The 25,892-nt window shown below is 37.7% G+C and overlaps 2 protein-coding genes across 13 annotated transcripts in view; one reads left to right on the top strand and one right to left on the bottom strand.

The window, feature by feature from the left end:
* GEN1 (GEN1, Holliday junction 5' flap endonuclease) lies at nucleotides 1-20,783 on the bottom strand. 7 transcript variants are annotated; one of them, XM_026088822.1, is made up of 14 exons: nucleotides 20,737-20,783; nucleotides 16,370-16,567; nucleotides 14,522-14,708; nucleotides 12,483-12,659; nucleotides 10,695-10,805; nucleotides 9,283-9,356; nucleotides 8,669-8,763; nucleotides 7,743-7,893; nucleotides 7,590-7,626; nucleotides 7,408-7,488; nucleotides 5,183-5,313; nucleotides 3,346-3,407; nucleotides 2,590-2,733; nucleotides 1-2,297 (listed from the first exon to the last, which is right to left on the bottom strand). In XM_026088822.1, the coding sequence occupies exons 2-14, from the start codon at nucleotides 16,528-16,530 to the stop codon at nucleotides 832-834; spliced, it is 2,877 nt and encodes a 958-aa protein (XP_025944607.1). In that variant the 5' UTR covers nucleotides 16,531-16,567; nucleotides 20,737-20,783; the 3' UTR covers nucleotides 1-831. The 7 variants fall into 7 exon arrangements, with proteins under 7 accessions (XP_025944607.1, XP_025944605.1, XP_025944609.1 ...); XM_026088820.1 differs by having other exon boundaries at nucleotides 20,619-20,773; XM_026088824.1 differs by having other exon boundaries at nucleotides 20,724-20,741.
* A 113-nt stretch (nucleotides 20,784-20,896) lies between these two features.
* Nucleotides 20,897-25,892, top strand: part of SMC6 (structural maintenance of chromosomes 6) — a 49,690-nt gene continuing 44,694 nt past the window's right edge. For 4 of the 6 annotated variants that reach the window (XM_026088813.1, XM_026088815.1, XM_026088814.1 and 1 more), the window contains exons 1-2: nucleotides 20,897-21,026; nucleotides 23,411-23,567. The gene's annotated coding sequence lies outside the window, so the exon portion shown is untranslated. Of the gene's footprint in view, nucleotides 21,027-21,319; nucleotides 21,748-22,425; nucleotides 22,617-23,410; nucleotides 23,568-25,892 lie in introns of those variants that run through there. The other 2 variants (XM_026088811.1, XM_026088812.1) reach the window with 2 other exon arrangements.

Genomic DNA, 25,892 nt, shown 5'->3' with positions numbered 1-25,892 from the left:
TACTTTTCAAAAAAATAAAATATATTTTGCAATATCATTATCAGGTTTTAATATGCTATAATTTTACCTTCATTCTATTATAACTAGAAATGAATGTTAGATGGGACTTTGAATCTTCTGTAAGTACAAAAATGCCAAGAACCATAAATATTTGGTTAAAATATTAATGAAATTTACTTAAGACTTAGAGGTGACAGCTACCAAAAAAAAAWTCCTCAGATGGTGTATTCCATTCTTTGCAAGATGCATGCACTCAAACAGCAATTTATTACAGGGCATGACAGATATAAATTTAGCTACACTGCAGCATATATCTGCTGAGTGTCTCCATCTGGTCATTTAGAGATAATCCACACAACCAGCATTCTAGGATTTTAAAACTAACAAAATTAAGTTAGTGGAGCAGAATGGAAAATTTCAGCTGGTAAGAGCTGTATCACTTTGTCTTTCTAAGGATATATATTATAAGACTGTTTTATAAGCATAAGGACTAATAGCTGTACTCAAAATACTTGCACCTGGCTGGGAGAAAACAGACTTTGTATTTCACAGATAACCCCTCTACTTCCTTATGTACTATATCCTGATGCTTACGAATCAAGTCCAAAATGTAATCAAATCCAGAATAACTAGTACTTGCCTGTAATCAGCTGTTTGGTACTTTTGCTAAAATTTTAAATTCAAATTCAGTACCAGTATGGAGTATTTCACMCTTTATGTAACTGTACCTACTTCAAATTGTCATATTATAGTACAGAAGCTTTGAAAAAGAACTATGTAAGAGCTGAAGCTTCAGAGTTAATTGTTACCATGATATATTTTATGGAACACCTAATTGCTTTTGAGTCTTCCTTTTAGTCTTTCAGACAGGGGAAGAGGACTGTCTGCCAATGCATAAGTCAGAATATCACTTTTGGCTTGCTGCAGACTACAGGAACCTGACCTCTCAGATGGTTGTTCTGGACTTAAACAATTATCTTCCATGACGGGAGAAGGTTTTGGAGATACCTGCACTGACAAATTATTACCAGTTATTTTAAAATTGGTCTTTTTTTCCTCCTCTTTAATTGCAATTGCCGAGTCACTGTTCATTCTTTTGCTAGTGACAGCATTACTCTTTTTCTTTGTAATTTTTTTTTTAAAGTGACCTGGATTCAGTTGCCTTTTCTGCTGCTCAGAAATCAGATTTTTATTCACGTTCCCATCATCACTGTCTTCACTAGAAGAGCATTTGTTCTGGCACACACTCCTTTTAAACAAAGTTTTCCAAGTAGCCTGAGTACAGGTTTCTGTAATGTGACAGCCAGTTACAACATCTGCTGGCTTTTGAGACAGTGGAAGTATTTCACACCCAGGTTGTAATGGTTTTACTGTTTGACTGCTTAGAGCTAGAAATGTTGAACTGTTTGTTTTATGGTGTTTTTGCACTGTTTGAGCCAGGCTGTTGGCATTTTTGTACCGATCTTGATAAATGTGTACACTGGACTCCCTCACATAGTTTTCTGATAGCACATTTTTAGTTTCCTGCACTGTTTTATTTAACTGATACGAGGAAGAAACATAGTCTTTGTCAGGATTCAATGTTCCTTTTGTTATTTTAAAACATTTCAAAGGCTTCAGTTCCATTACATCTTCGGACAATGAAGATTTTGATTGAACAGAAGTCTTCATAAGTATTCGCTCACTTAAAGACAACTTTTGAAGTTGTCCCATAGTATCATCTGAAAATAAGTCATCCGCACTATCAGAATGATCTTGATCAGACTGCATAGCACCAGAATATTCTGAGCTATTTATTACTGTTTTATGGTGTAAYGGATATGAATGTTGCATACATGTAGCCAGGTCAGCTACCAGATCAAGGGTATCGTTACCAAGGGCTGGTGAAATGCTGAAGGAGGCTCCTTCCCAGTCAGCACTGCTCAATTGTAGATCAGCTGGTACAGAAGTAGTACAAGAGGATGATAACTCTGAATTTTTAGTAAGTTGTGCTGGTGATACAGAAGAGTCAGCTAATGTACTCTGTAAGAGCAAGTAAGCTGACACAGTGGGAGAAAGGGCAGCTGCTGATACTGGCATTTGAACAGTTGTAATGCAGGAAGCTGCAGCTAACGCTGGATCTTTTGATTCAATACTTCTCTGATGTATCTGATCTTCTGGGAGAATTTTTATATCTGACATGGAGTCCTGCACTGGAAGAATTTCACATGTAGATTTTAAATTCATTTGAGACATAAGATCGGTAACTTCACCATAAACATTTGATAATTCCTTTTCTTTTGGTCTGTTTTTTCTGCCTGAAAAGATAAAGAAGACATATCAAAGYAGGACGGGTTTTTGTCAAAGTAAAAACAAGCATTTATCGCACTTCAGATTTTCTAATGCTAAAGTATAAAACGCTAAGATAAAAGCAACTGTGCCCAAAGTACAGCTGAGCCAACAGCAAGAGCAACTGTGCCATGCTGCAAGATAGCATATCCTGATCTTCACAAGGTRTATCACTCTACAGTAAGAGAGATGTTTGTCACTTTTGCTTTCGGTATTTTGGAAAGGCCCATGAGTTCATAAGACATAAGCTTTCAGACTTACTTTTCTGTTTCTTCTCCAAAATTTCTGACTTTTCCATCTGATAAAGGGCAACAACATCAGGATAAGCAGCCTGAAACAAAGACTCCTCCTCTACTGTGACTACAAATAACTCCACAGGCTGATCATCTGCATCAACATAATGTTCTAAAAAAATTAATGAAGATATATTAGACAAATACATATATACACATTTCAACAGGAGGGAATAAAAAAGAGCAAAAGATTTACGTATCTTCCTATACTCAAATGAAAAGGGTAACAGTATACGATTGGAGATTTAGCTGCAGTAAAGGTTTTTTCTGCCACTCTCCTGCACTAAGACTGGCAAGCTAAAGGTAGCAGAAGTCTGTCAGCGTAGAAAAAATTCTAGCTGGTAAATAGCCACAGCTTAGGGTACATACTGGAAAGAGATATGAAACATATAGAGTCCAGCGCTTCTATGCAATACCTGAGCAGTGCCACATGGCTGTAACCAGCTTAGTCTTATTAAGATGTACCAGAAACAGTACTTGAAAAATGAAATACTTTGCTTTCTAAGTTTGTTTGGTTTTGAGAATTGCTTTTATTTTCAGGATATCTGAAATCTGATGCATGTTCTCTACGCTTTTTTTTTTTTTTAATTAAACAGAACAGTTTCCAATCTCACCAACACCTCATTTACTCATAAGACTGCCTAACTTTTTCTTCTTTAAAGTATATTTTTTTCTTGTTCTATTAATTGGGCTGTTCCATAATGTATGTAGAAGGCAGACCAACCTGGTTTTTGCCACTGAATTTCAAAACAAGGAGTCCCATTTTTAACACGTGTCTTGATTATCCTGTAAGACAAACAGCAGACCATTAAATGATGTTGTTTGAACAGGAAATGAAAAATCTACTCTAATATATTCTAATATGTAACAATTCATCAGAGGAAAAAATCCTATCCTTGTAACAGTGAATTCAGTGCACACTTAAAAAAACCATACCACTTCTTTGCATAAGTTATACAGCAAAGTTTTGGGTCTAGATTTTGACTACTGAAACATTTTTGTGATACTGCTCAGAGCAGCACAACTAGAAATAAACCAGCTATTCTCTAACAGCCAGCTGTAATGCAAACTTCCACAAGCATGTCTGATGTCTTCAGCTATGTCACAGAGAAGGCTGCTGCCATAGACAGTAATTTTCTGAATGACCAGACAGGGTCATTCATTTCTTTGCCTGAGAGCATGAAGGAACATAAACATTGCTTGAGGAGGGACACGCCGTCTTCATGAAAGATTTTTGTTAAAAATTGTCTACACAAGGTAATAGGTTCCTACATGTGATGARGCTGCTGCTGAATTGTTTCCAAATCCTTGTTAATAAAAGAAGTCTTCTACAGCATGATTAGTGTTTTAAGAGTTTAAAAGACTAAAGAAAGATATAATGGAAGATTTCAATTAATTCAGTCATCAAGGTAAATACTGGCAATTTATCTAGTCAAACCATTTAAATAGCTGCCCCTCAACAACTCTTTGTTCAGTCACCCTTTTGAAAGATAATGCTAAATAGAACAGCTTCCCTGCAAGGAATAATTTAACACGCTCTGATACATCAACCCAGAAAAGTTTACAATGTTGAGACTGTCTCTTCTTCTGTACTCCCAAATTAAGGCCTAAAAAATCTTGAATAGCATCAAGAAAGAAAGAGGGGACGATTACTAACCTTCTTGCAATACAAGGATTCAAGAAAAACAAATTAAATTTTCAAATACCAGAGTCAAAATAAGTTAAGAGCTTGCTTTCACACAGTAAAGTTAAGTTGGGGAACCCTTTGGCAATGGACACTGTAGATAATAAAAGTTTACATAGGCTTAAGAAGACATTAGACCACTTCAGAGAAACTCCATTAAGGGCTGTTAGGATAAAAAGACACTAACTCTGGCTCAGGAGACCCCTAAGTAACAGAAACCTGGATGCTGGGAAAATATTCAGGGGTAAGTAGTTACATGTTTGTCTTCTTGTTTTTGCTGGATATCCATTCCTGGTGACAGCATACATATCTAGTTTGGTCATTTCTATATTCATAAATGCAGCAGCCTTGAATGCAAATGTTGTTCTGAGAAGAAGGGGSAGCAGAATACAGCTGTAAACCCATAGTTTAATTAGCCATAGTATGAAAAAGTCAGTAGGTCTGATAAGAAATCTGAGTATTCTAGACCATGACTGTGAACCTACAGATGCTCATTTCCAGGTGTGAGCTCTTATCCTGAATCACTGAAGTCAATTAAATTTCCAATAACAACTTGAACAGGATCATACCTGTAATGCTAAGTCTCATGTGCAGTCCCAAGGAAACAGAATAGAGAGGAAGCATAGGATAGAAATAGGACCAGCTTTTTACTATGCTTACTTAGGACTGAAAGAAAAACTATTACATATTTTACTTTGTGCAGCAGCAGTATAAACCTAGAGTACTGATCTAAATTTTTAGCTCTATCCAAAAGCAGCACGTGGCTTGAAACAGACACAGAAGAAATCCATTATACTTCCATAAAAAAAAGAAAAACATGATTTTTCTCCAGCAGCAGAAGCAAGCATACTAAGTACAAGAACTCATGTTACATTACCGTATTGCCTGTAGTTGTTTTGAATCAGTGTATCCAGATTTTCTCTGGATCATATCATAACGTGTCAATAGTACCAACAGTTTCTTACAAGCATAATGTTTGGTCCATTCCATCTTCTCAAAAGCAAATCTCTGTTAATGTTAAAAAACAAACAAACAGACCAACCTTTAATTCTTTTTTACTGCGTTAGTATATAGCTGTCAAAATATGATTTCTAAGGACACAGGACTAAATACTTAAAATATCTAGAATGTTTTATACATTATTGTAATTCCTTTGTCCACTGTAATGACGTTTCGCTGTCAAGTGAGGGAACAATCATCCATAACAGAGCAGATTCATCAGCTCTAAATAGCAAGTGACAGGAGCAGTTGTATAGTGGCAGCAGCTGGAATAAGGTTACTGAACACCTTATCAGATTCAGATCTGCTACACAAGGAACAGTGAAAATTATAGATTCTGCATGTAAAGGAACGATGAACACAATTTTCACTACAACTCACTATGCTGCACATTAGTAGTCCATTATGTTATACATAATCCTCTCCAAATGTGTTACCAATTCCTGAAAACGAAACATTATAAAAGCTGCCTTCACTAGTAAAAATACGTGTCTTAGAAGGCAACTCTAATTTTGTTGGTCTGCACATCTGTGATCTCACCAATCACCTTTGAAACCAATGACCAATTTCAAACAGATTTACATCTCAAAAGATTCTAAGAGCAAGATTCACAAAAACCAGTAATAGAAAAGAATACAGATCCTCATTAGTTCTCCCAATGAGGAAGACGAGTTAACTGACAGATGAAATGACATATAAATGTTATTAACTGTCTATGTTGGCCAGCCAGTCTGCCCAGATCACAACTGGTCAGAGAATGTGCAGCTATTTGCACAGATGGTATTTGGGGGGTTTAGGACGAGTTAAGGGTGGGTCAAGGAACATATATGATAACATGGTATTTTTATGCTGGAAATCACAGGAAACATGAAAGACCAGTGGCATGTGATTAGATGTATGTGTAGCAGCAGAGCATAGAAAAATGGTCTTCAACTTTTATGCTGCTCATGAAACAACTTGGTGATAAATGACAAGCTTCAGTGAAGATCTACTGCATTTAATGACAAAATTTCTTACCTGTAGAGTTCAGAGAAATACTACTATCTCCACAAAAGCATTAAGGTGTATCTGATCCATGTAAACAAAGAGTAATATGTATCTGACGAAGAGAACTATTTTTTTGGAAATTGAAAGCTGCAGTAATCTGTTTGAAAGGTCTCAGTTGTCCTATGATGACAATTATAAGGTGGAAATGCAGAGACTGAGCAGTTTTAAATAATACAGGATGAAGGGAAGCCAGGTAGAAGGAAGTGATTAATCTGAAATACCATTGTGGAGTAAAGCCGAGAGTGCTGTTAGCAACATCATGACAYGGAGTTTGAATTTTTCTGGTCTTGTGGGGAAAATGGTAGAAATAAACTGAAGGTAGCAAAAATCTAAGGGTTTGATGTTTAGTAAATTCATAAACAATCATTCTTCAGCTTGAGTGGTTCTAGCTTCTCAGACATCAGTCATGTTATATTGACTGAAAACTCTCATGAGACCTTGGGTCAGTATGTGAACACCTGCTCATGCATGTATGCACACAAAGGGTGTGATATGGGTATGATACTCATCTTTTATGGGTGGAGAAATAAGCTAGGCCAGTTTTGAGCTTTGTACCCTTTGAATCAAAGGGCTTCTGAACTTGGAAGCTGGCAGTATTGTGCTCATTATTGAAGGTCTGCTACCTGTTGTTGGGAAAACATGCAGTATTCAGGTTAAAAGACACTTCTGTTAGTTATATACAGATGCCAGTTTTTCCAATGATACAAAAAAAACAAAAACAAAAAAACACCCCACAGTGGAAAGTTAAAAAAAAAAAAAAGTCTCCAATTATGACTTGCTACAATGAAAAATGCAGTGATGGCAAGTGACCTCTTTTCTGAGGTCCTTTTTGCTTCCCGTTTTCCACATATCTATTTACATCAACTAATTTTTCAAAATCTTTAATTTCAAGCTTCTAAAAGACAAGGTATGTTAAAAAGTTGTAGCAAGGTTCTTTAATTCTTATTTCCAGTAAAATTGCCAGCAAAGATCAACATTATCACAGGTGCCTTCCTTACTAATTACATTAAAAAAAAAAAAAACTTAGAGCTGAATACCCAGTATTTTGTTCTATACCTGAAAGGACAATAAACTAGGCCTTTGGCATTCCATTATCTTGTTCAATTTGTTCTTGTTTACAAGAAATTCTTGGATAACCTTGAGATAAAACAGAAAAAGGAGAGGTAGTTTAAAAGAAAGCTGAAAACTAAAATTTCAATTGATTTAAAAATTAATCTTTAGATAGGCTTGTTTGTTACCTCAGAGAACGGAAAGCCGTCACAACTGTTAGCTCTTCTGCAAGTAAAACAAAAGGGTTAGGAGCTGCATACAAACAGGAAAAAATGCAGATTAAAATGCTCACCCTGCACATGAAAGCAGGGAAGAGCAATTCATTTTCAGGACATTCCTACTTTCTGATATTGTCCTCCACTGCACTTGCTTGTTTCTCTCGCTCTAACTGATGCCATTCACAAGGGCAGCAGTATTTGGAGTCATGAGGTTTGCAGTACATAACGCTTTCACAGAATTTACATCCATTGTGCTCATGTTCCTTATAAGAACCTATAGGAGAAGATGCACAAAGTGTGAGGAGAAAGGAGGTTGTCAACACCATACAAATATAAAGCTCAGAACACGTTAATCTGGCATGAATGGTAGCTGTAAACAGATCTGAATGCATTAAAAACAGACAAATACAAGCTTTCTCCCTCCAGCTTTTTTTTAAGCTTTCTTCCAGCCGTTTCAGACATTATGCTGAAAAATGTATTACCAGAAAGCTACAGCAGCTGTTTGTGACATCTTGGCAAACATATATAAGTAATGGATATTTGAAATAAGTTTTTTYGTTTAGGAGTGTTGGGTTTGAATGACTGAACTGTTTGAAAGTGATATGAAGATGAGGCTCCTTAAAATTAATTATTTTTTAAGAAACAGATACAGCAAAACCCAGCAATATAAAGCTCTTCTGCTAATGGATTCAGTCTTCTTGATGCAAGACTCATTCAGGCAAATAAAGAAATAAGTTGCTTGTGCCTTTTTTACTGATACTATTAAAAAAAAAAATCTGGATCATCCAACAGCATTTTGAAAACATTCCATTTGCTATCAACAGGTTTCACATCTGAAAAAAAAGGAAGCCGCCTGCACCAAAAACCTCTGTACAAATTCACACACACCCCAGAAATGCTGAAAATCTGAATATAATCCAGAAGCCGAATGACAGAAAAAGTTTTTAATACTAGTCATAAAAACAAAACAAAACAAACAGAAACCACATCTGAATAAAAAACAAACAAATGGCTAGGCTAAAAATAAAATTTAGCCTTTTCATACTGACCTGGATGATGGCATTCAGAACAGTGAGTTACCTTTTTAACTACCAAAGGTGGATTAATATTATTATACCGAAATTGTTCTCCCCATTGCGCAAACCTAAAATGAATATATGAAAATGATTAAAACATATTTTTAACTTTTCTACTTAAATTAAAACACTGAAAAATATTCCCATTATACTCCTTAAGAATCTGCCCAAGAAGCAAGTTTTCCGTTTTTGGATTTTTATTATTATTATTATTTTAAGTACATTATATGATTGTTGGGGTTTCTAGTATTGACACAAACATGAGGATAACATAATAAATATTTAGTATCTGATGTTCTGATCCACAGCTCAATTAAACTGGCAAGCATTTTTCATCAGTCCTTACAATTTCCAATACAATATAACTGCATACAGTTGCCGACTCAGGAGACTGGAGTTAAATAATGTTTAAAGCAATTAAGAGGCTTGCCTAGCAAACACAATTCGTTTAGCAAGAAAAAAGCAAGGAACCTGTCTCAAATAAAAAAAAAAAAAATAGAGGACAGTTGACTTGGACTTGAAGCATGTAGCAACAACTTTTTGAATAAAATCAAAGTCCTTCAGCATACAAAGTAAACTGACTTTACCTTTGCAGTAAGTTTTGACCTTGCAAAGTCTCAATTAACTTCAAGGCTTGTTCTTTCCCCACTCCTGGAATACCCTTTTGAGACAGAAATATGAAACACAATAAGTCTTATTTATTTAATGAAGCACTGAATACATACACATTTTCATAAAAATGATTTTCATAAAATAAAGAAATGATACAGATGTTGAGCTAAACTGAAAAAAAAAACTGATGGAGTTCTAAAGTCAGGGAAGGTGACAGATTACAGCAACGCTACCAGTGTGACACACAAACTGCATAAAACAGTTTAACACCCAATGTCAAACCAAATAATGGAAAGAACAGAGAGAAGGTAGTAGAAAACAATAATAAAAGAGCGGGATTTTTTTTTTTTTTTTTTTTTTTTTTTGAAATAAAGCACCAAAAGGGGGGGGTGAGAGGGGGGACACAGACTGCATTGTTGTCTATTACAGTAAGTTTCTTAATAAGAAACTATTTAAAGATTCCTATAACAGAAGAAAGCGTTTCAGGGAAAAAAAAGAATTAGAGCTACTTGTTCTGTTTTCCAGCACAGCATCATCCGTTTAAAAGGACAGTTTTGTCAAAATTGAAACGCTGAAATTTAAGAGTAACCAAATATCCACTGCTCCCGTTCAAGCTTGCGACAGTTGCTTGAGCTCACAGTATGATGAACTGCATGGAAGTCAAATTTCATTCCACTTCCCTTCCATTACAAATAGCCATTGAAATAACTTCTGTTCAAAGACTCAACCCCTGCCCCCCAAAAAAAACCCAAAACAAAAAAGACGACACTGAGAACTTTCAGAAAAAAAAMCTGACTACTCAAGAGTAACAGTCTCTTTCAAATACTGATAACCTCTTTCAACTCCTTTAGTAGAAAGCAAATTATTTTATATTCTCACCGTTTTCCAATGAAATATCAGAACAAACATCACCAGTTGTCCAACTAGAGACCAATGAGATTCCCTCTCACCTCATACATCAGCCAAACTCTCCAGTAAGTGACTCTTCCTTCTTTACAAATCATGTGTTTACAAATGATAGAACCAAAAAGGTGCATATCCAGACTGCATCGAGAACTGATGCTACTAATAACTACAGTTCAAAACAAAAATATCCAGACTTCATCCAGAACTGTGCTATTAACAACTACAGTTCAAAACCATCACTGCTAACTATTCCAAACAGTATAGACTTTTTTTTCCCTTCATTTTCCTTGGCAGCTCTGTCATGGAAGTACTATACATCCTAGTGGGTATGAAGTATCCTGGTAAACATCTAAGTTCTTCTCACAAAGTTGCTCAACGTATTCAGCATCACCTAAATGTTTGCCTTCATCTCTGACATGTGGAGTCTGGAATAATACTTACACAGTTTAGTTTTAGAAAGATTAAAAAAAATGTTGTTTACCTTTGGAAGATAATCACAACCCAGAAGAATAGCTAGCCCAATCAAAGACTCTCTGTCACAACCAAGCTTCTTCTTAATAGCGGACATTGTGTAACAGTCAAGATGCGGTTCCTGCAACAAATACGTATTACATATTGTTTTGTTTCTGTAACACCAGGGAAGGAACAGCCCAGTGAATCATAATCACCTTGCTCACCCACCACAATTCACCCTCCTCTGCAGGGAATGGGTTTATCCTATAAAACGAAGAAAGATCCGATAGCAAAAAACAGAAAGCAGCAATTTAAATTTATAATATCACGCATGGGTAAACAGAAGTGAATCAAGACCATGTGGGTAACTACAGTTCTGGAATTTCAAGTTATTAGTAAGGAGATCAACTGCTGAAAGTAATTAAACGCTAAGCCAAGGGTTGTTTTGTTTATTCTTTAATATCTGTAGAAGTAGTGTGGTAAAACTAACATTATTCACTATTAGTTACTGTATAAGTGATTTCAGGAACTGCATGTTTTAAAAACCGTATAATAATTCTAATATGTTACTTGAGTAAAAAGATTAAAACGTTACCTGGCATATTAGATTTATGAGCTGAAGGAACACCTACAACTTTGAAGGTAGAGGGACTCAAATACAACATGAAATCAAGATTAATATGAATTGAAAGATCTGAATCTGAAAAGAAAAGAAAAATCTAGTTTTCTGGAAAGGATGCCCCTGAGAGACACACTCTCATGAGGTTTTTTTTTTTTTTTTTTTTACGTTGACTTAGATACGTAATAAAGTTCACTTGAAAAATTGAGTCCACCTTCATTCTTGGTAATAAGTGACAAGTAAATTTAATGGGGGGGTAAAAAAAAAGAAGACCAACATAAAATTCAAAGATGGTGGCATCAAAGCAAATCATCTTCCATCAACTTAAAAAAAATAGGAAAAAAAAAAATCTCTAGCTATTCATAGCTCTTTTTTTGTTCTAATAATTTTCCTGTTACTGAAGTACTTTCTCAAGTACTTTCTTTTCAGATTAACATTATTTAAAATCCCAAACCTGATAACCATTTTTCCTCCATTTTCTTGTTAGATTCACTAGGGAGAACATAAACAATCTTTTTAATTACAGAGAAAGAACAAATTAAAGAGATTTGGTTTACCTTCTTCCAGTTCTGGAAAGCTACATTCCTATCAAATGAATATTTTCAGCTCAAGGTCACGAATTGATTTGTTGTTTGAACAATCACAACAGTTGATTATTATGCAGATGTACAGTCCCTGCCCCATTTCATGCTCAATTTGAGACTAGTAGTCAGTACTAACTGTAAGTATGTTCATAGTAAGACAAACATGCAAGATTCAAGTATGTCACCAGTGGTATCAGACCCAGGAGGCTTAACACTTCCAGATGCCCTAACTGTAAGTTTATGGAAAACAATTATTTCACTCAAATTATCCGCTGCAGAGGAAGAAAAAATAAAATAAAAAAAGATGGCTATTTATGATTTATTACACATCACAGGACTCTACAAACACAAACTACAGTACTGCAAGCATTCTTCAATTCAGTTGTTTTGTTCTTGTATCTATTACTTGGATTGTCAGTGAATCAAATAAAATGTTACTGTCTTAAAGTACTATTTTAAACAAATCCAAATACAAGAGGATAAATACAATACCTAAGTGAATTTTTCAAGGCCTTATGGTCCTTTCTATTTATATTTTTGGGAAGACAGAGAGTCTGAAGAGTGGGTGAACAACTCTCCCTCCCCTCCCCTAACCCCAAATGAAGTGCACTACCTTAGCATTCATGGCAAAGTTCCTATAAACTGTTTGAGCTCCATATAAAAAGACATCTCCATCATTGGTAATACAGCCATCAACATGTCCATTTGCATTTAGGTAAGCACACATTGCTTCTGCTTCCCCAGCTGCTTGAACCCACGGGACACCTAAGCACTCCAACAGTTCAAGACACTGAAAGAAAGAATTCAATAGGAAATAGACATTTAATATTCAGTTAGACCCACTTATTAGCAAGTGTTTTCTCAGACACAAGTATATACACTGACTCTGGAAAACAGCTACTGTTGTACCACCTACAGAACACTACATGAATAAGTACCGCTTTATAAGAAAGTAATAGTCAAATATAGGAAAAGGCAGAAGAAACATGCAACTAAAAATCTTATGAGTAAGAGCAAAGTATTAGGTACAGGAATTGAACACAGCATGATTAATGGTTATTCCTTCACAAAAGTCTTTGTGCTTTAAATAGACGTTTGGGATGTTTTAAAAAGGAGAATAAAAAAAGAGAATATTTATCTTTGCAGATCAACACTGTTTACTCAAGTACTAAAACTGAGCTAGCACAGAGATCTATCAACAGACTGCCAGACTCCCTAAGAACATCAAGCTTTAAAGTAAAGCATTTTAAGAATGGTTGGCACAGTATGGCTAGATCCCATTATAAGACATACTGAGATCTCATACATACTTCTTGTAAATTGTTTCTCTAGTGCTAGATCCAAAATTGTCAGAAATAATAAAAAAGTCTCTTATTTTCTTTATCTGGCTACAGATCATACCTCTATAGAAGAATAAAGGAAAAAGATATTGAATTCAGAGCACTTASTTAATTAAGAGCAGTTTTCTGGCATTCTTAGGCTTCACAGAGTTTCTGTATATTGCAGACAATATCAGCACCAGCTCTAAGCTCCTCTTACTCTGTTATTTATTTATTTATTTTTTAAATGATAACTTTGCCCCTTCAAATATTATGGCTTTAAATTTAAAAATAAAACATGAATCGTGAAACATGTTCAATCTGCTCAAGACATGATCGTGTATATATTCCATTTCATAGAACTCTGAATAGACTGAATTAGTAAAATAACTGCAACAATTAATGAAAATTTAAGTTATTGATTAGGTGGTTTTTGCAGCCAGAGTTGTCTCAGCCATCCACATTAAGAAGACTATACAATCTTTGTTTTAGCCTAATTCTGTAGATAACCCCTTAGCTATACAGCTAATTCACCAAATCATAAGTCTAGGCAACAAAACAGTTCTACTGCAATATCTGAGCACCCTTGAAAAACACACCAGCTTAGCCTACATAGGTATACAACACATTGCTATTTCCATATAGCTGATCATAACAAAGTACAGGGCCTTTTAATTCATAATCACTGGTCTTCATCCACCAGAGCTCAGTAAATGCAGCAAGAGTAATTAGGTAATGCAAACGTGTCTACTTTCAAATGACTTTCTGATGCATTTACTTTCAAAAATTGTCCCTGCCAAAAGTCAGAATAGATCACCACATGACAGAGAATGGAGATTGCATTTTAGGTTTGGTTATGGTGCATTCAATGAACAGTCAAGGATACTACTGGAGAAAGCACGTGACTATACTTCTTCCACATTTAGCAATGCCGTTACTGTTAATCTAGAACTAGTCAGAGAAGAAAAATTAATCATCAGTGTATATACCATCTAGGAGAAAGTACAAATACTAATATTCATAAAGAATGAYGAATTTGAAATTCTGTAATAAGCACTCATTTATGACCAGCTCACTGCAGCGTAACAGGCACAGGAACACATAAAACAAGAGATTTATATTAACTAGCACTGTCTCTCTACTGCAACAATAGTTAACTGGTGCTATAATGCCCAGTTTCAATTCCTCTAACTCAGGATACCGTTGAAACTTGTTGTGTAAAAAATTCTATTAGTTCTCTCAAATTCTTGTCTTCAATTTTGTTAAAATTTCTTCCTATCACACAAAAAGAAAAAAAAAGAAAAGAAAAAGAAACACCCCCTTAGTCACTCACCTCTTTTAAAGCGGATTTAAAATAAGATCTCCCTGTTCTTGCAGCCCTAGGTTGCTTGGAAGTTCCATAGCGCATCTCGTTCCTCTTACTCATGGTGTCTGCTTTCAACTCGGGGGCCTCTCCTTCCATGACAAATACCAGTTTAATTCCCATTGATGTTAAGAAAGAGAATCGAAAAAACAAGTTTCTGCAATAAAGCAAGCAGAAGAATTAATAAAGCCCAGTTTTCTTCAGATGTTTTCTTTACATCCCTCAAAACTACCCCACAGACAATCTTGGCTTTCTCTCCACCTTTTTGATTCCCTCATCCCCAAACTAACTAGCCTTTTATCTATTTCCCCATCCTCTCTTGGTGTTGATGTACTATGGATTTGTAACGGCTTTACAAAATTCACAAGAAAATACCATATTATGACAAAAAAGATCTTTTTTAGAGTAATAACATCAACAAATTTAAAAGGCTGAATAAAAACTTTGGTATTCAAAGTCTACTTCCAAACATATACCCATACTAATAGTCATTCTTTAATATTAAATTTTAATTCCAAATCTATCAATAGGGGTACTTCAGATACTGAAGTGAATGCTGTGGTATAAAACAGGTTCATAGAAACCATTATCTTGCTAATTTATTTCATATGCAAGGTCTGCATCATTGCCAAGGGGAGATTTACAAGGGTACAACTATTTGGTCTATACTAGTAATACTGAAAATAATCAGAAAACATGCTTTTTCCACTAGTTCACTGATCAATCTTTCAAAAAGAATAGAATAAAACATTTGGATCTGTTCAACTGACATGGAAAGACTGTTTACTCCAGAATTAATTTTGTATATTTATTACTCATAAAAGATAAGATAAATAAATTCAATACAATTAACTCCTACTTCCTGAAAGCATTTCTTTTTCAGGTAGAAATCTGTTCATCCCTTTGTCTTGCTTTGGAAAGAATGCATAAGAGATCTGGACTGATGCTTCTATTCCACCGTACATCATAACATAGGGAAGTAAAGGCTTTGGTCATGTTAAGCTTCAACTTTAAGTTAAATATTCATTTGGGGTCATCAGTATGACATCTTAAGAAATGATTCTCAGAAGATGCTGATATTCCACATAAACTGATATCAGAGAAGCCACAGAAACATCTAGCAACAGCTAGTGTTCATTTTTGAAAGTTTACATATAGTTTCATTTTTGTCAGCATCATTTGCAGAAAGCAGTGCTTTGAAGTTACAGCTGCTTATATTTGCTCATTACTTAAGTATTTGATTTGTTTAAATTAAAAATATGCATATTCAAGGCTGCCTATTCTTCAATTCATAAGCCTGAAGAATCATTTAAACACATTTACTTTAATATGGGATCTAACTAGAATTTGGATTTAAAAGCCGCATCAGGCTAAAGCACGGCATGACTACTAATGTGTTCTATATCACAGCAGTTTGGATCCTAATAAATTCCTTGTTGAAATTCCCACAGTATCTTCCAATATGCAGCCTCAGAACTTTGGAATGAGCCTGTTGATTTATGTTTCTGCTGCTCAGTACTGCAGCAAAGCACTATGCAGTATACAGATTAAGGTAAGCATGGTTCTGCTTACATCCATCTCATTCTTATCTGTGGTTGAAGCCCCAACAAAAGGTAGGCTGGGCCCAGGACCTCTTCTTATTTGCGCCTTCATTTGAAAGCCTTTGACATATGTGGCACAAGTGATATAACAGAAGCAAAACAAATAGTCATATGAATTTTGGTGTCTTAACTTATGTAGTAACTTTGGAAGAAGCATTAAGGCTAAATTGCACCACGTCAACATTTTTGGCTACAATAAATTATACGGATACTATACCTGAGATGAGGCTTGGTAACTACTCCAATCATCTTTTTAACAGTCTGTGCTTCACACACCCACAGGCTTAAATCAACAGCAAGTGTTTTTCCCCTGAGACTACTCAAATTGACAGGTTGTTTCACAGGCTCAAGGATCTGCCACAGATTAGTCACTCCCATTGTTCTAGCTTCTTTGTTGTCAGCCTGAAGGTTTCAGCTGTAAAGATCAGATAAAATAAAGTATTTTCAGAACATAACATGAAGTATGGCATTTATTTATGAATGTTAATTTGAAAATGAATAGTCACTATTACTTTTAAGAGCCAAGAACACTTGCAATCAAACCTTATAAGCATCTACCGACTCTAGTTCACAGATGGTTTATTACTGAATACCTCCTTTGGAGGTTGCATTTTTATTGTAGTTAGTCTGAACAGAAATAATAAAAACAAACCCATTAAAAGAAACACTCTTAAGTCTCATGTGTTCCATACACATCCACAATCCAAGTCTTGCATTAAAAAGAAAAAAAAAAAGAAAAAAAAATCAAGAGAATTATTCCTCCATCTGAAGCTATAGGACTCACATTAAAAATATTTCTGTTCAAATAATAATAGCCTACAGCTACTTGAAGGATATTTACAAAGATGACAGAATCAAACTCTCCTTGGTAGTCCAAGACAATGCAACAAGGGACAACGGCCACAGATTGCATCTTGGGACATTAGGAAAAAATGGCAGAGGGTATTGCAGCACTGTTTGCCCACAGAGGCTGTGGAATCTCCATTTTTGGAGGTTTTTGAGATTCAGCCATGATGTTGTTTTGCTAGTTTGATCCACCCCGAGCAGGAAATTGTAATAGATGACCTCCAGAGGATCCTTCCAGCAAACATTTCCATATTCATAACAATGTGATTCCAGAAACAAGCTTGTGCATCTGATTACCATTTTTAATTTTGGTATTGCATGACTTGCTCTATAAAGCCTACAATACATGCCAGCTAACAATGTACACCCATTAGATGGTATATTGCTTTATCTCTTATGTAACTTTACTTATGTAGCTCTATTCCCCATGCCTACCCCATTATCAGATTTTCTTCTTTTTCTTCTCTTTCCTTTTTCATTATTCTTCTAGCTTTCACACCTTGCACTTCTATAAGGCCTCTAACATATATCCTGCTTTCTTTCTGATGTTTTTTGTGTCCTGTCCCCCCCCCCAATCTATTCCTACATTGTTTCATTGTACAAAGCTTGCCTTGCAATTATTTCTCTACTTTTCCCTCTTCTCCCTCAAAATTCAAAGATAAAAATCAAATAAAATCTGGGAAGTTTCTGCATTTCTTGCACCCTGAATTTGAAACCACTGTATGCTGCAGAAACAAAAAACCCTTCTTTGGGGAGATCRTGACCAGATGAGCTTCCTGTGCTCTGAGATCTGCCTAGGACAGATGAGGAACTATTCCACCTTGTGGCCTCTTGCAAACATGGCCATGCAAAATTCATGAACATTCCACATTTAACACCATCACAGAGAATAGCAGCCTGACTTTACACAATGCTTTAAGTTCTGTACTCAAGAAATGTTTTAAAACAATGTAGCTATCCAATAATATACATTGTTTCTGCCATTGCAGGAATTGCAGGTTGTTTTTATCGGCAAGATTTTTTTTTTCCTGTTGGTTCTCAGGGAAAGACTTACTTTCAACAGAGATCACTTTTCTCTAGATTCCTTTAATTACTTTAATAATATAACCTCGTTTTAGTTTTGCATATTCAAGGCATAGTGAAATAAAGTATTGATTTTATTGTTATTATGTCTTGGGCACATAAAATGAATTACCTAGATCTATATTAAAGTATGCAAATAAGTGGCACAATTTCTTGAAGTGCAGGATGATCATTTCTTTCACATTAAGTTTCTTATTAACTGATATCAGCAGTGGTTGAAGAAGTACTTCTGGTGGGGTGGGGGGAGAACACCCTAGAGAAGGTTCATATGGGAATCTGCCTGAAATAAGCTACCAAATCTGAAGTGTTGCCAGTTCAGCCTATAAAAACAAATTCCATTTTAATTTAATGCAAAACAGCTTTTGTTGTGAATATACTTCTGTTGATTTCATAAAAGTTTAAGGCAAACAGATGCCACAGATGCATGCAACAGGAGTATTTTAATAAAGAGGGAAGGAAGAGAATACACTGCAGCTGGATTACAGCATGCTATTTTACAGACAAAAAAGAAAAAGAAAAAAGAAGCATTCTCCTTAGTAGCACATCAGGGTTCCTTTTCTGAAAGGCTTACGTACTGCAGTAAAGAACAAGTTATTAAAGTTAAATCTTGAGAAATGCAGCATTCCTGGCTACCAACAGTGCACATATTCTATGGAAACTCTGGAGAGCTTCAACTATAAATAGCCAAACACAACTATGGAATAAAAGAGAGGTCATGGCACTATTTGTGCAATCACCCCCCCCCCCCAAATCCACTCAAACCAAACCAAAAAAACCACAACAGTTAAAAAGATTAGTAATGGGAAGTTGAGAAACTGAGTCATCTAAGATGGCTAGTCATTATATTCTTGCAGTAAAGGTGCCTAACAATTGCAAAGAAGTCCCGTTGCTAACAGACTTTTTCCAACTTGTATCTATAAAGCATAGGAAGACTGGGGAAAAAAAGCAGGGAGAGCAGGGGACTAAAAAGGGCATCCAAACACTCTCAAAAGCTAAATATGATATTCAGCTTTAAGGGCTTTAACAAGACAACACATAGCAACACACACACACACAAGGGTGGGAGGGGGAGAACATGGCTTTTTGACATTGTTTGGTACCTGTCAGCCTACATTATCCACACAGAATTTTGGAAACTCTGTATTAGTTGGTTTATCAGTGTTGTCATGAACTGTCAGATGGTATTTAATTAACAGGTAAGACAAATACACTAGAAATACTTAACATCCTGTAATATTAAAAACAAGAGATTTAAAAATAAGATAGTTTAAAAAAATTGAGAACTAAAAAAAAAGAAAGAAAAATCAACATCAACATTTTCCTTAATGAGATATTAAGGTACTGTTACTGAGGACAGAACTTTTCCTTATCACAAGGTATTCAAAGTATAGGTTTTCCCAAGTCAACACTAGATGTGAGACCTATCATATCTTCCCCCCCCCCTTCTTTCTTGAGTGTATTATGTAAGTTATTTAGATCTGCATCCTGCTCACAGACAGACCTACTACTTTTAACAGGAGTGGTCTGTTCATTCAGATTTTATTGAGGCTGTCTGTTCATCCCCGTTCTCCAATGTTCTTAGAGAGAAGTTAACTTCCAAACTAGGGAGACTGGACCTGATTTTCTTTYACATGCTTGCAAGTCACTGAAGACAACAGTGCTGCTATAAGATCATTCACAAGAAATAAGAGCTAACCATCCTCCTCCCAAACTCTCAATTTCTCATTGAGCCATGGGATATAACCCATACTCATTGAACATATGGGCAACAACCAAACTCTATTTGATAACTCATTCTTTAATACAGAACATTTTAACTTACAAACGTTTTTACACAGTTAGTGTAAGCCAGTTACTTGAAAACAAATGCCACAGGCATTCAAAGCCAGAATTTAATTCATACAGATACACTTTCACTGACTGCCAAGGTAACTTGCAGACACTGCCGAGCACGCGCTTTATTTCTAACACAGATCCCCTTTGAAAAGAAAGCCCATGATGCTTTTCAAACAACTCTCCTGAACGTCCCTACTGCAGTACCCGAGCACCTCGCACAGCCTTGCCAGTAGCCACTAGCACCTGCAGCACAGCAGCCACAGCTGGGACATCTGAAAATTCCTCCACAGTTTCCTAGATAAAGCTGTCGGGTTCTCTTCCTATAAGTTTTTTTTTTTCCCCTAGATGAAAACACAAGTGAAAAGTTTCATGAAAGCAAAACAAATTCAAAGCGCTTATGCGTTCTGCTAAGCATCTAAAATTCCCGCCTGGATCCGACTAGAGATCCAAAATGCTGTGTATGGAGAGAAACAGGCGCTTCCCTGACCTGCTTTCCGGCAGCGAGATGAACCGCTTCCTGGGGGTCTCTACCCGACCCCGCTAAGAGGATAGCCAGGACAACTACCGCACACCTACAAACCTAACGACCCGACTCCGGATTTCGGACAGGGACCCCCCCACACACACCATAACAATCTCGCTTTCCTGCCCACGAGTCCGAGGGCCGGTCTCTAGCCCCGTATTAACAAGAATTCGCCTACCCGGTATGAACCCCGAGATCCTCAGGACGCGGCCTGGCCTAGCCACAAGTTCCTAGGATCCCCACAGCACAGGGGAGGGAGGAAAAATTCGAATAAACGCCGCACCCGGCGCGCTCACCCGCACCGCGCGCCTCAGCCCCAACGGTCGGATTTGCCGCGCGCACCGCCCCAGCCGAGCTCCGCCCTCCCGCCCCTAAAATGGCGGGGCCAGGGAAGCGGCTCCCTCTGGGGGAAGGGCGGGAGCGCGCAGGCGCAGTGCCGCCTCGCGGCGGGCCCTTCCGTTCCCGCCCGGCTGGCTGCCGCTGGGCTGCGGGGCGCCGCCGCGCCGCGCCGCGCTCGGAACCTTCGGAGCGGTTTGAATCGCCGKCGGTTGTAACAGTCCCGCCTGACCGGCGGCGCTGAGGAGAGGTAGGGCGGGGGCGCGCCCTGCGCTCCGTGCCGGYAAGGGGCCGTGCGGGGCCTGGCGGCCGGCGCTGCGGGGGCTGGTGCGTGCCCGTGCCCTCGGGAGCACGGGGCGGGTGGAGGCGGGGGGCCGCGGCAGACCTGCGCGCTTCCCGCCGGTGCTGAGGGGAAGCCGCCTCAGGGCAGCGCTGAGGGGGGCGAGGCTCCGTGTCGGGCTGAGAGCAGGGCGCCCTGCTAAAGCCGTTCCTGCCCGCCTCGGGACTGGTGCCTTTGGGGGGAAGAGTGGGGGCGCTGGGGCGGTTTTGCGGGAGCAAGTGCGGGGCGCGGTAACAGCGCAAGCCCCGGCGAGCCGCCCCGCGGGTCCCTCGCTGCCAAGCATGGCTGCGGCGCCTCCTGCGAGGGTTTGGTCGCTGGGTGCCAGTGTGCTTAAAGAAAACGGCTCGGGCTTTGCCCGGTGGCAGCAGACCTTGTGAAGGCAGAGGGAGAAGCAGATGATGGGGAGTGCCTTCCTCCCTGGTCTTGCTGTTGTGGGAGAAGCACGGAATCGGTGTCACTTTTCTGTGGTCTGGTGTGTCAACCGGCAAAGCCTAGAAACCGGGAGGAGAAAAGAAAGCCTTCTTTCAGGTCATCTGGGGAAAGCTTTGGGCCAAGCAACAGAAAAATGGAGGACTGGAGGAGTGGGTGGAGGAAATTTCTGCTCTTTCCTCTGCTCCTTCCCTTAGAGGAGGTAGAGCTATGTTCTCTGTTGCTTCTTATCAAGTACCTGCTTTTTCAGCGTATAGACTTTTATGCATAATCTGAGTATGTTTGAGTATCAGTGTGACTGCTGGAGATTTACATAGTTCAACTTGGACATCCGACTTGGATATCCCTTAAAAATGTGACTCTCCACTGCTGTATAAGAAATTAGACTTCTAACTTCAAACCTCTAAAACATGTATGTTTTAAATAAAATAAATTATGTATGCTTACTTCATTATTATAAGCTGCAAGAGGTCATTTGTAATTTATTCATTAGTATCTTTGTGTCTGTGTAAACAACTGTGGTGTGCTGTGATTCCCTTCCTCCAAAACACAGGGGGATATTTGGTTCATAGGTATGCATGAGATATTAAAGATTTAGAACTATCAACAGAAAACTACAACTCTTGCTTTCGTTTCCTTCCCCCACTCTGTACCCTCAGTTCCTCCCATAGTTTGTCATTCATCCTATCCTAGGTCTGCTGTTTTGTCTTCTATCTATCTGTGTTTACTTTGCTAATTGGACAAAAGCCCCAGACCATGGTTGGTCTGGGTGCAGAGTGCTTAAAGTGAGTTGTGGCGGGGTTTAAGTGGTCATAGCGTATAGGAGTGCTAGGCCCAACATAAGGCTGCTAGAAAGCCAAAGAAGTGATTTTTGTTGCAGTAGGTTGGTTGTGTCTGCTCTGGATGAGGCCACCTGTGACCAGCTAGGAAAGGAAGCTGTAGAACTACCTTGCAATCAAAACTCTGGAAATAAATGCTRTTGGTTAAGTTGGAACATTAGTGGACAACAGTGCATAAAGTATCCTTACAGTGGATTCAGCCTCTGTTTTCCTGTACTTTGATCTTAATACTGTAAATACTTTTTTACTATAGTGTGTAATAGTCCTAATACTTGTATACTGTGTTACGTGATACATATTGGGATTGCTTTTTTTTTTTTTTTGGTGCCCCCACAACATGGATAACAACTACTTGTAATATCTTGTAGTAATCTTGTGATGTTTTTCATTACTGTATCTGTTTTGTCCTTATTTGTTCCCAATTTATAGCTGCAATCTTTATTTCTAATTACATATTCTTTCATTCTATGCTAATAAAGTTCATTTTTCTGTTAAATCAACACTTATTTTTGTCTTGCTGAATGACAGTCAGATTCTCATTTATATTATGTTCCTAACTTTGTCATGACAAGTCTCCATTAACATGGTTCTACTTTATGTTACAATATAAACTTCAGATATTAAATATGAAGTCTGATCCTTTAAACAAAGTTCTATTAAAAGTTTCAATAGTAAATGTTGTTGACTTCCCATTAGTCCATTACATATCTTAAAATACTTTAATCTTTATCTTTGCTAGTTTAATGAATAATTTCATGTATGATACTTCCACATTTTAATGACATTCAGATAGGTCAGACCTGCTGCTTTTTCTCTGTCTGCAATAGCGATTTCCAAATTGTTGTTTAAGTCATAATAAGCGGTGCTGAAACTGTGAAATTTACTACTGCAGTTAAAATCTTTGTGAAGAAAATTTTTGGGGATATATTGGTGCAAAAGTTTTGGGAGTGGAAGTCATAATCCTGATCTTTAGTTCGGACCTTAGTAATTAGAGCACTTAAATCTTGCATTTTTCCTTCCTTTTAGAGAGAGATTTCAGTTGTAACAGCAGATTGAATGGATGCCCGTCTTCATGTTTGTGCGATGAATAAATTCCAAGAGCATACAAGTGACTCTTTCCTGATCCGAGTAATTTAAAAAAAGACGTGTTTATGTAGGAAACTGAAAGTAGCATAACAAAAAGGTAACTAAATGGTGAAATGCATCTGCTTGTACATTTGTTTATCATGTTAAACTGCACAACATTACAGGAAATTTGATATTTCCATTTTAATATTTAATGAACATAATAGTAATTTATTTTGAAATCCCTGCTATACAGAATTATTGCAAGAAGGTCAGATGGAAAGTTTATTACATTTTTATCTTTGCTTTGACGTTTGTTCATTGCATTTAATGGAAAGTTGATTTTTTTTTAAATCTTTCTCATGTTGCATTAAAGAATTAATGAGGGAAATATTAGATGCTGTTTTTCATAACACAACATCTAGAATACAAATTAAATACCATTTGCAGTTATGTAACACACTTTAATATCTATTGTGTCTGATACAATAAATGCTTTTGTATGCAATGCTTGTTAGTATGAGCTTTCTGACCTTTTGTCTGCTGAAATCAGACTAGTTTGAAAAAACACATTCAACTGGCAAAAGTGAAAGTGAAATGCTGCTCAAACGCTTTCTCCACGTTGGCCGAACATGCAGATCTGCATGGTGAACTGAGTTGGGGAACTGATCTCAGTTAAGAAAACAGACAAATTGGGGGGAAAAAATGTTTTCTTTCTGTATGAGTTTTCAGTAGAATCAGTGCCTTGAGTCAGCTTATTTTGCTGCATAAAGAAGTGTTTGAGCTCAAGGGGATGAGATAGGAACAGAACAGGCAGAGACARGAGAGAATGCTTTTCTTGGTTGCAGTGCTAGTTTAAAGTGTTTTTTGTTACTAAAGCTGTAATTTGACAGTCTTTATTTGATTGAGATTCTTTTAATTAATAATCTTAAATTTACTGGAAATACTTGCCTTCCACTTGTTGATATGTTCCATAAGGCTGTGATGTGGTAGTTTGGCATGGGCTGGGCCAAGTTAAACTTTGCTTACMCTCGGATTGCTCCCCTATTACCAACCTGTTAATGACTGTGCTGCTGCCAAGGTGTGCAGAGCCTTGGAGGGGCAGGTTGTCACCAGTGCTGGCGACAGCCAATTGTCAGGTCAGTGCTGCGGGAATCTGAGCCAATAGGAATTGGGCATTGTGCACCCAGTCCCATAACCAGCCGGGGTCTGGAAGCTCTGGTGGGGAGAGACCCAGCAAAGACCTTGTGGGAGCTAGAGCCTGGACAAGCCCCCACCTGGAGGAAGACCCGGAGGGGCTCCAGGAGTGCCTGAGGGCTCTAACGGAGAGGACCCCATGGCCCTGCCCCAGAACTGTGCGCTGCACAGCTAGAACAGCTATACTGACCCCCTGCAACTCTCTCCTGGTCCGATTCTCTCCTGGACCTCATCACCTCCCCTGCAGGACAGGGAGGTTGTGTAAGGAACTGTTACGTTGACCCAGTTGGCTTCTCTCCTGGACTCTGCTGTCTCTCCCACAGGACAGGGAAGTCAAGTTGCTTGTTAACATTAAATATATCTGTGACTAGAAGTGCTTTGGTATCCAGGCTTGTTTAGTTTCCACACTGTCGATGCAGTCTCAGACTGTGGCATGTGTTATCAACTCTGGATGTGCAAAATTGTTAATACTGTTAATTGTTATCCCTTATTAGTAAAATAAAAGCATCTTGTTTACCTTGATCAAATTACATGGTCTTGCAGAAGCAGGTTGGTGGTGTGCAGAAGCAGCACAGGAATACGGTGAACCTAAATTTTCCTTTATTCTACTTTAATTGATTCTGCGTATTCATTTTCTAGGCATTTCTTAAATTCATATAATTAATATTTTCTTTTTGTCTGTACAAATCATTCTGATTAAAAATGAATCAGCACTTATACTAGAGGATGGAGCCAGACTCTTTTTTCRGTGATGCCTGGTGACAAGAGGCAGCAAGGCACAAACTGAAACACAGGAAGTTCCATCTGAATCTAAGGAAAAAAAATTTTTTACTGTGAGGGTGACTGAGCACAGGAACAGGTTGCCCAGAGAGGCTGCAAAGTCTCCATCTTTGGAGATACTCAAAAGCCRTCTGGACATGGTCCTGGGCAACATGCTCTAGGTGACTCTGCTTGAGCAGGGTGGCTGGACAAGACGATCTCCAGAGGTTCCTTCCAACCTCAGCCATTCAGTGATTCTGTTGTTTTTACAACTTAAGCTTGAACTCCAATACTAACCAACAGCAAGTCTAGCAAATATCATGAAGTCTAATGTTACAAGGAAAATAGAATCACATTTAATTTCCTTGTTAATCAACAAACAACTTCATCTGGATAGAGTAATGAAGTTGTCTGTCTTTTGCTGTAATTTTAAGCTTATTCACTCAGATTTCAATTCCGAAAAATAAAGTGTTTCAGTTTGTTGCAG

The sequence above is a fragment of the Apteryx rowi genome, unplaced genomic scaffold (assembly GCF_003343035.1).
Source record: "Apteryx rowi isolate R43461 unplaced genomic scaffold, aptRow1 scaffold_789, whole genome shotgun sequence".
Classification (NCBI taxonomy): Eukaryota; Metazoa; Chordata; class Aves; order Apterygiformes; family Apterygidae; genus Apteryx; species Apteryx rowi.
The sequence above is the reverse complement of the archived record's forward strand: the minus strand, read 5'-3'. Positions and strand labels throughout refer to the sequence as shown.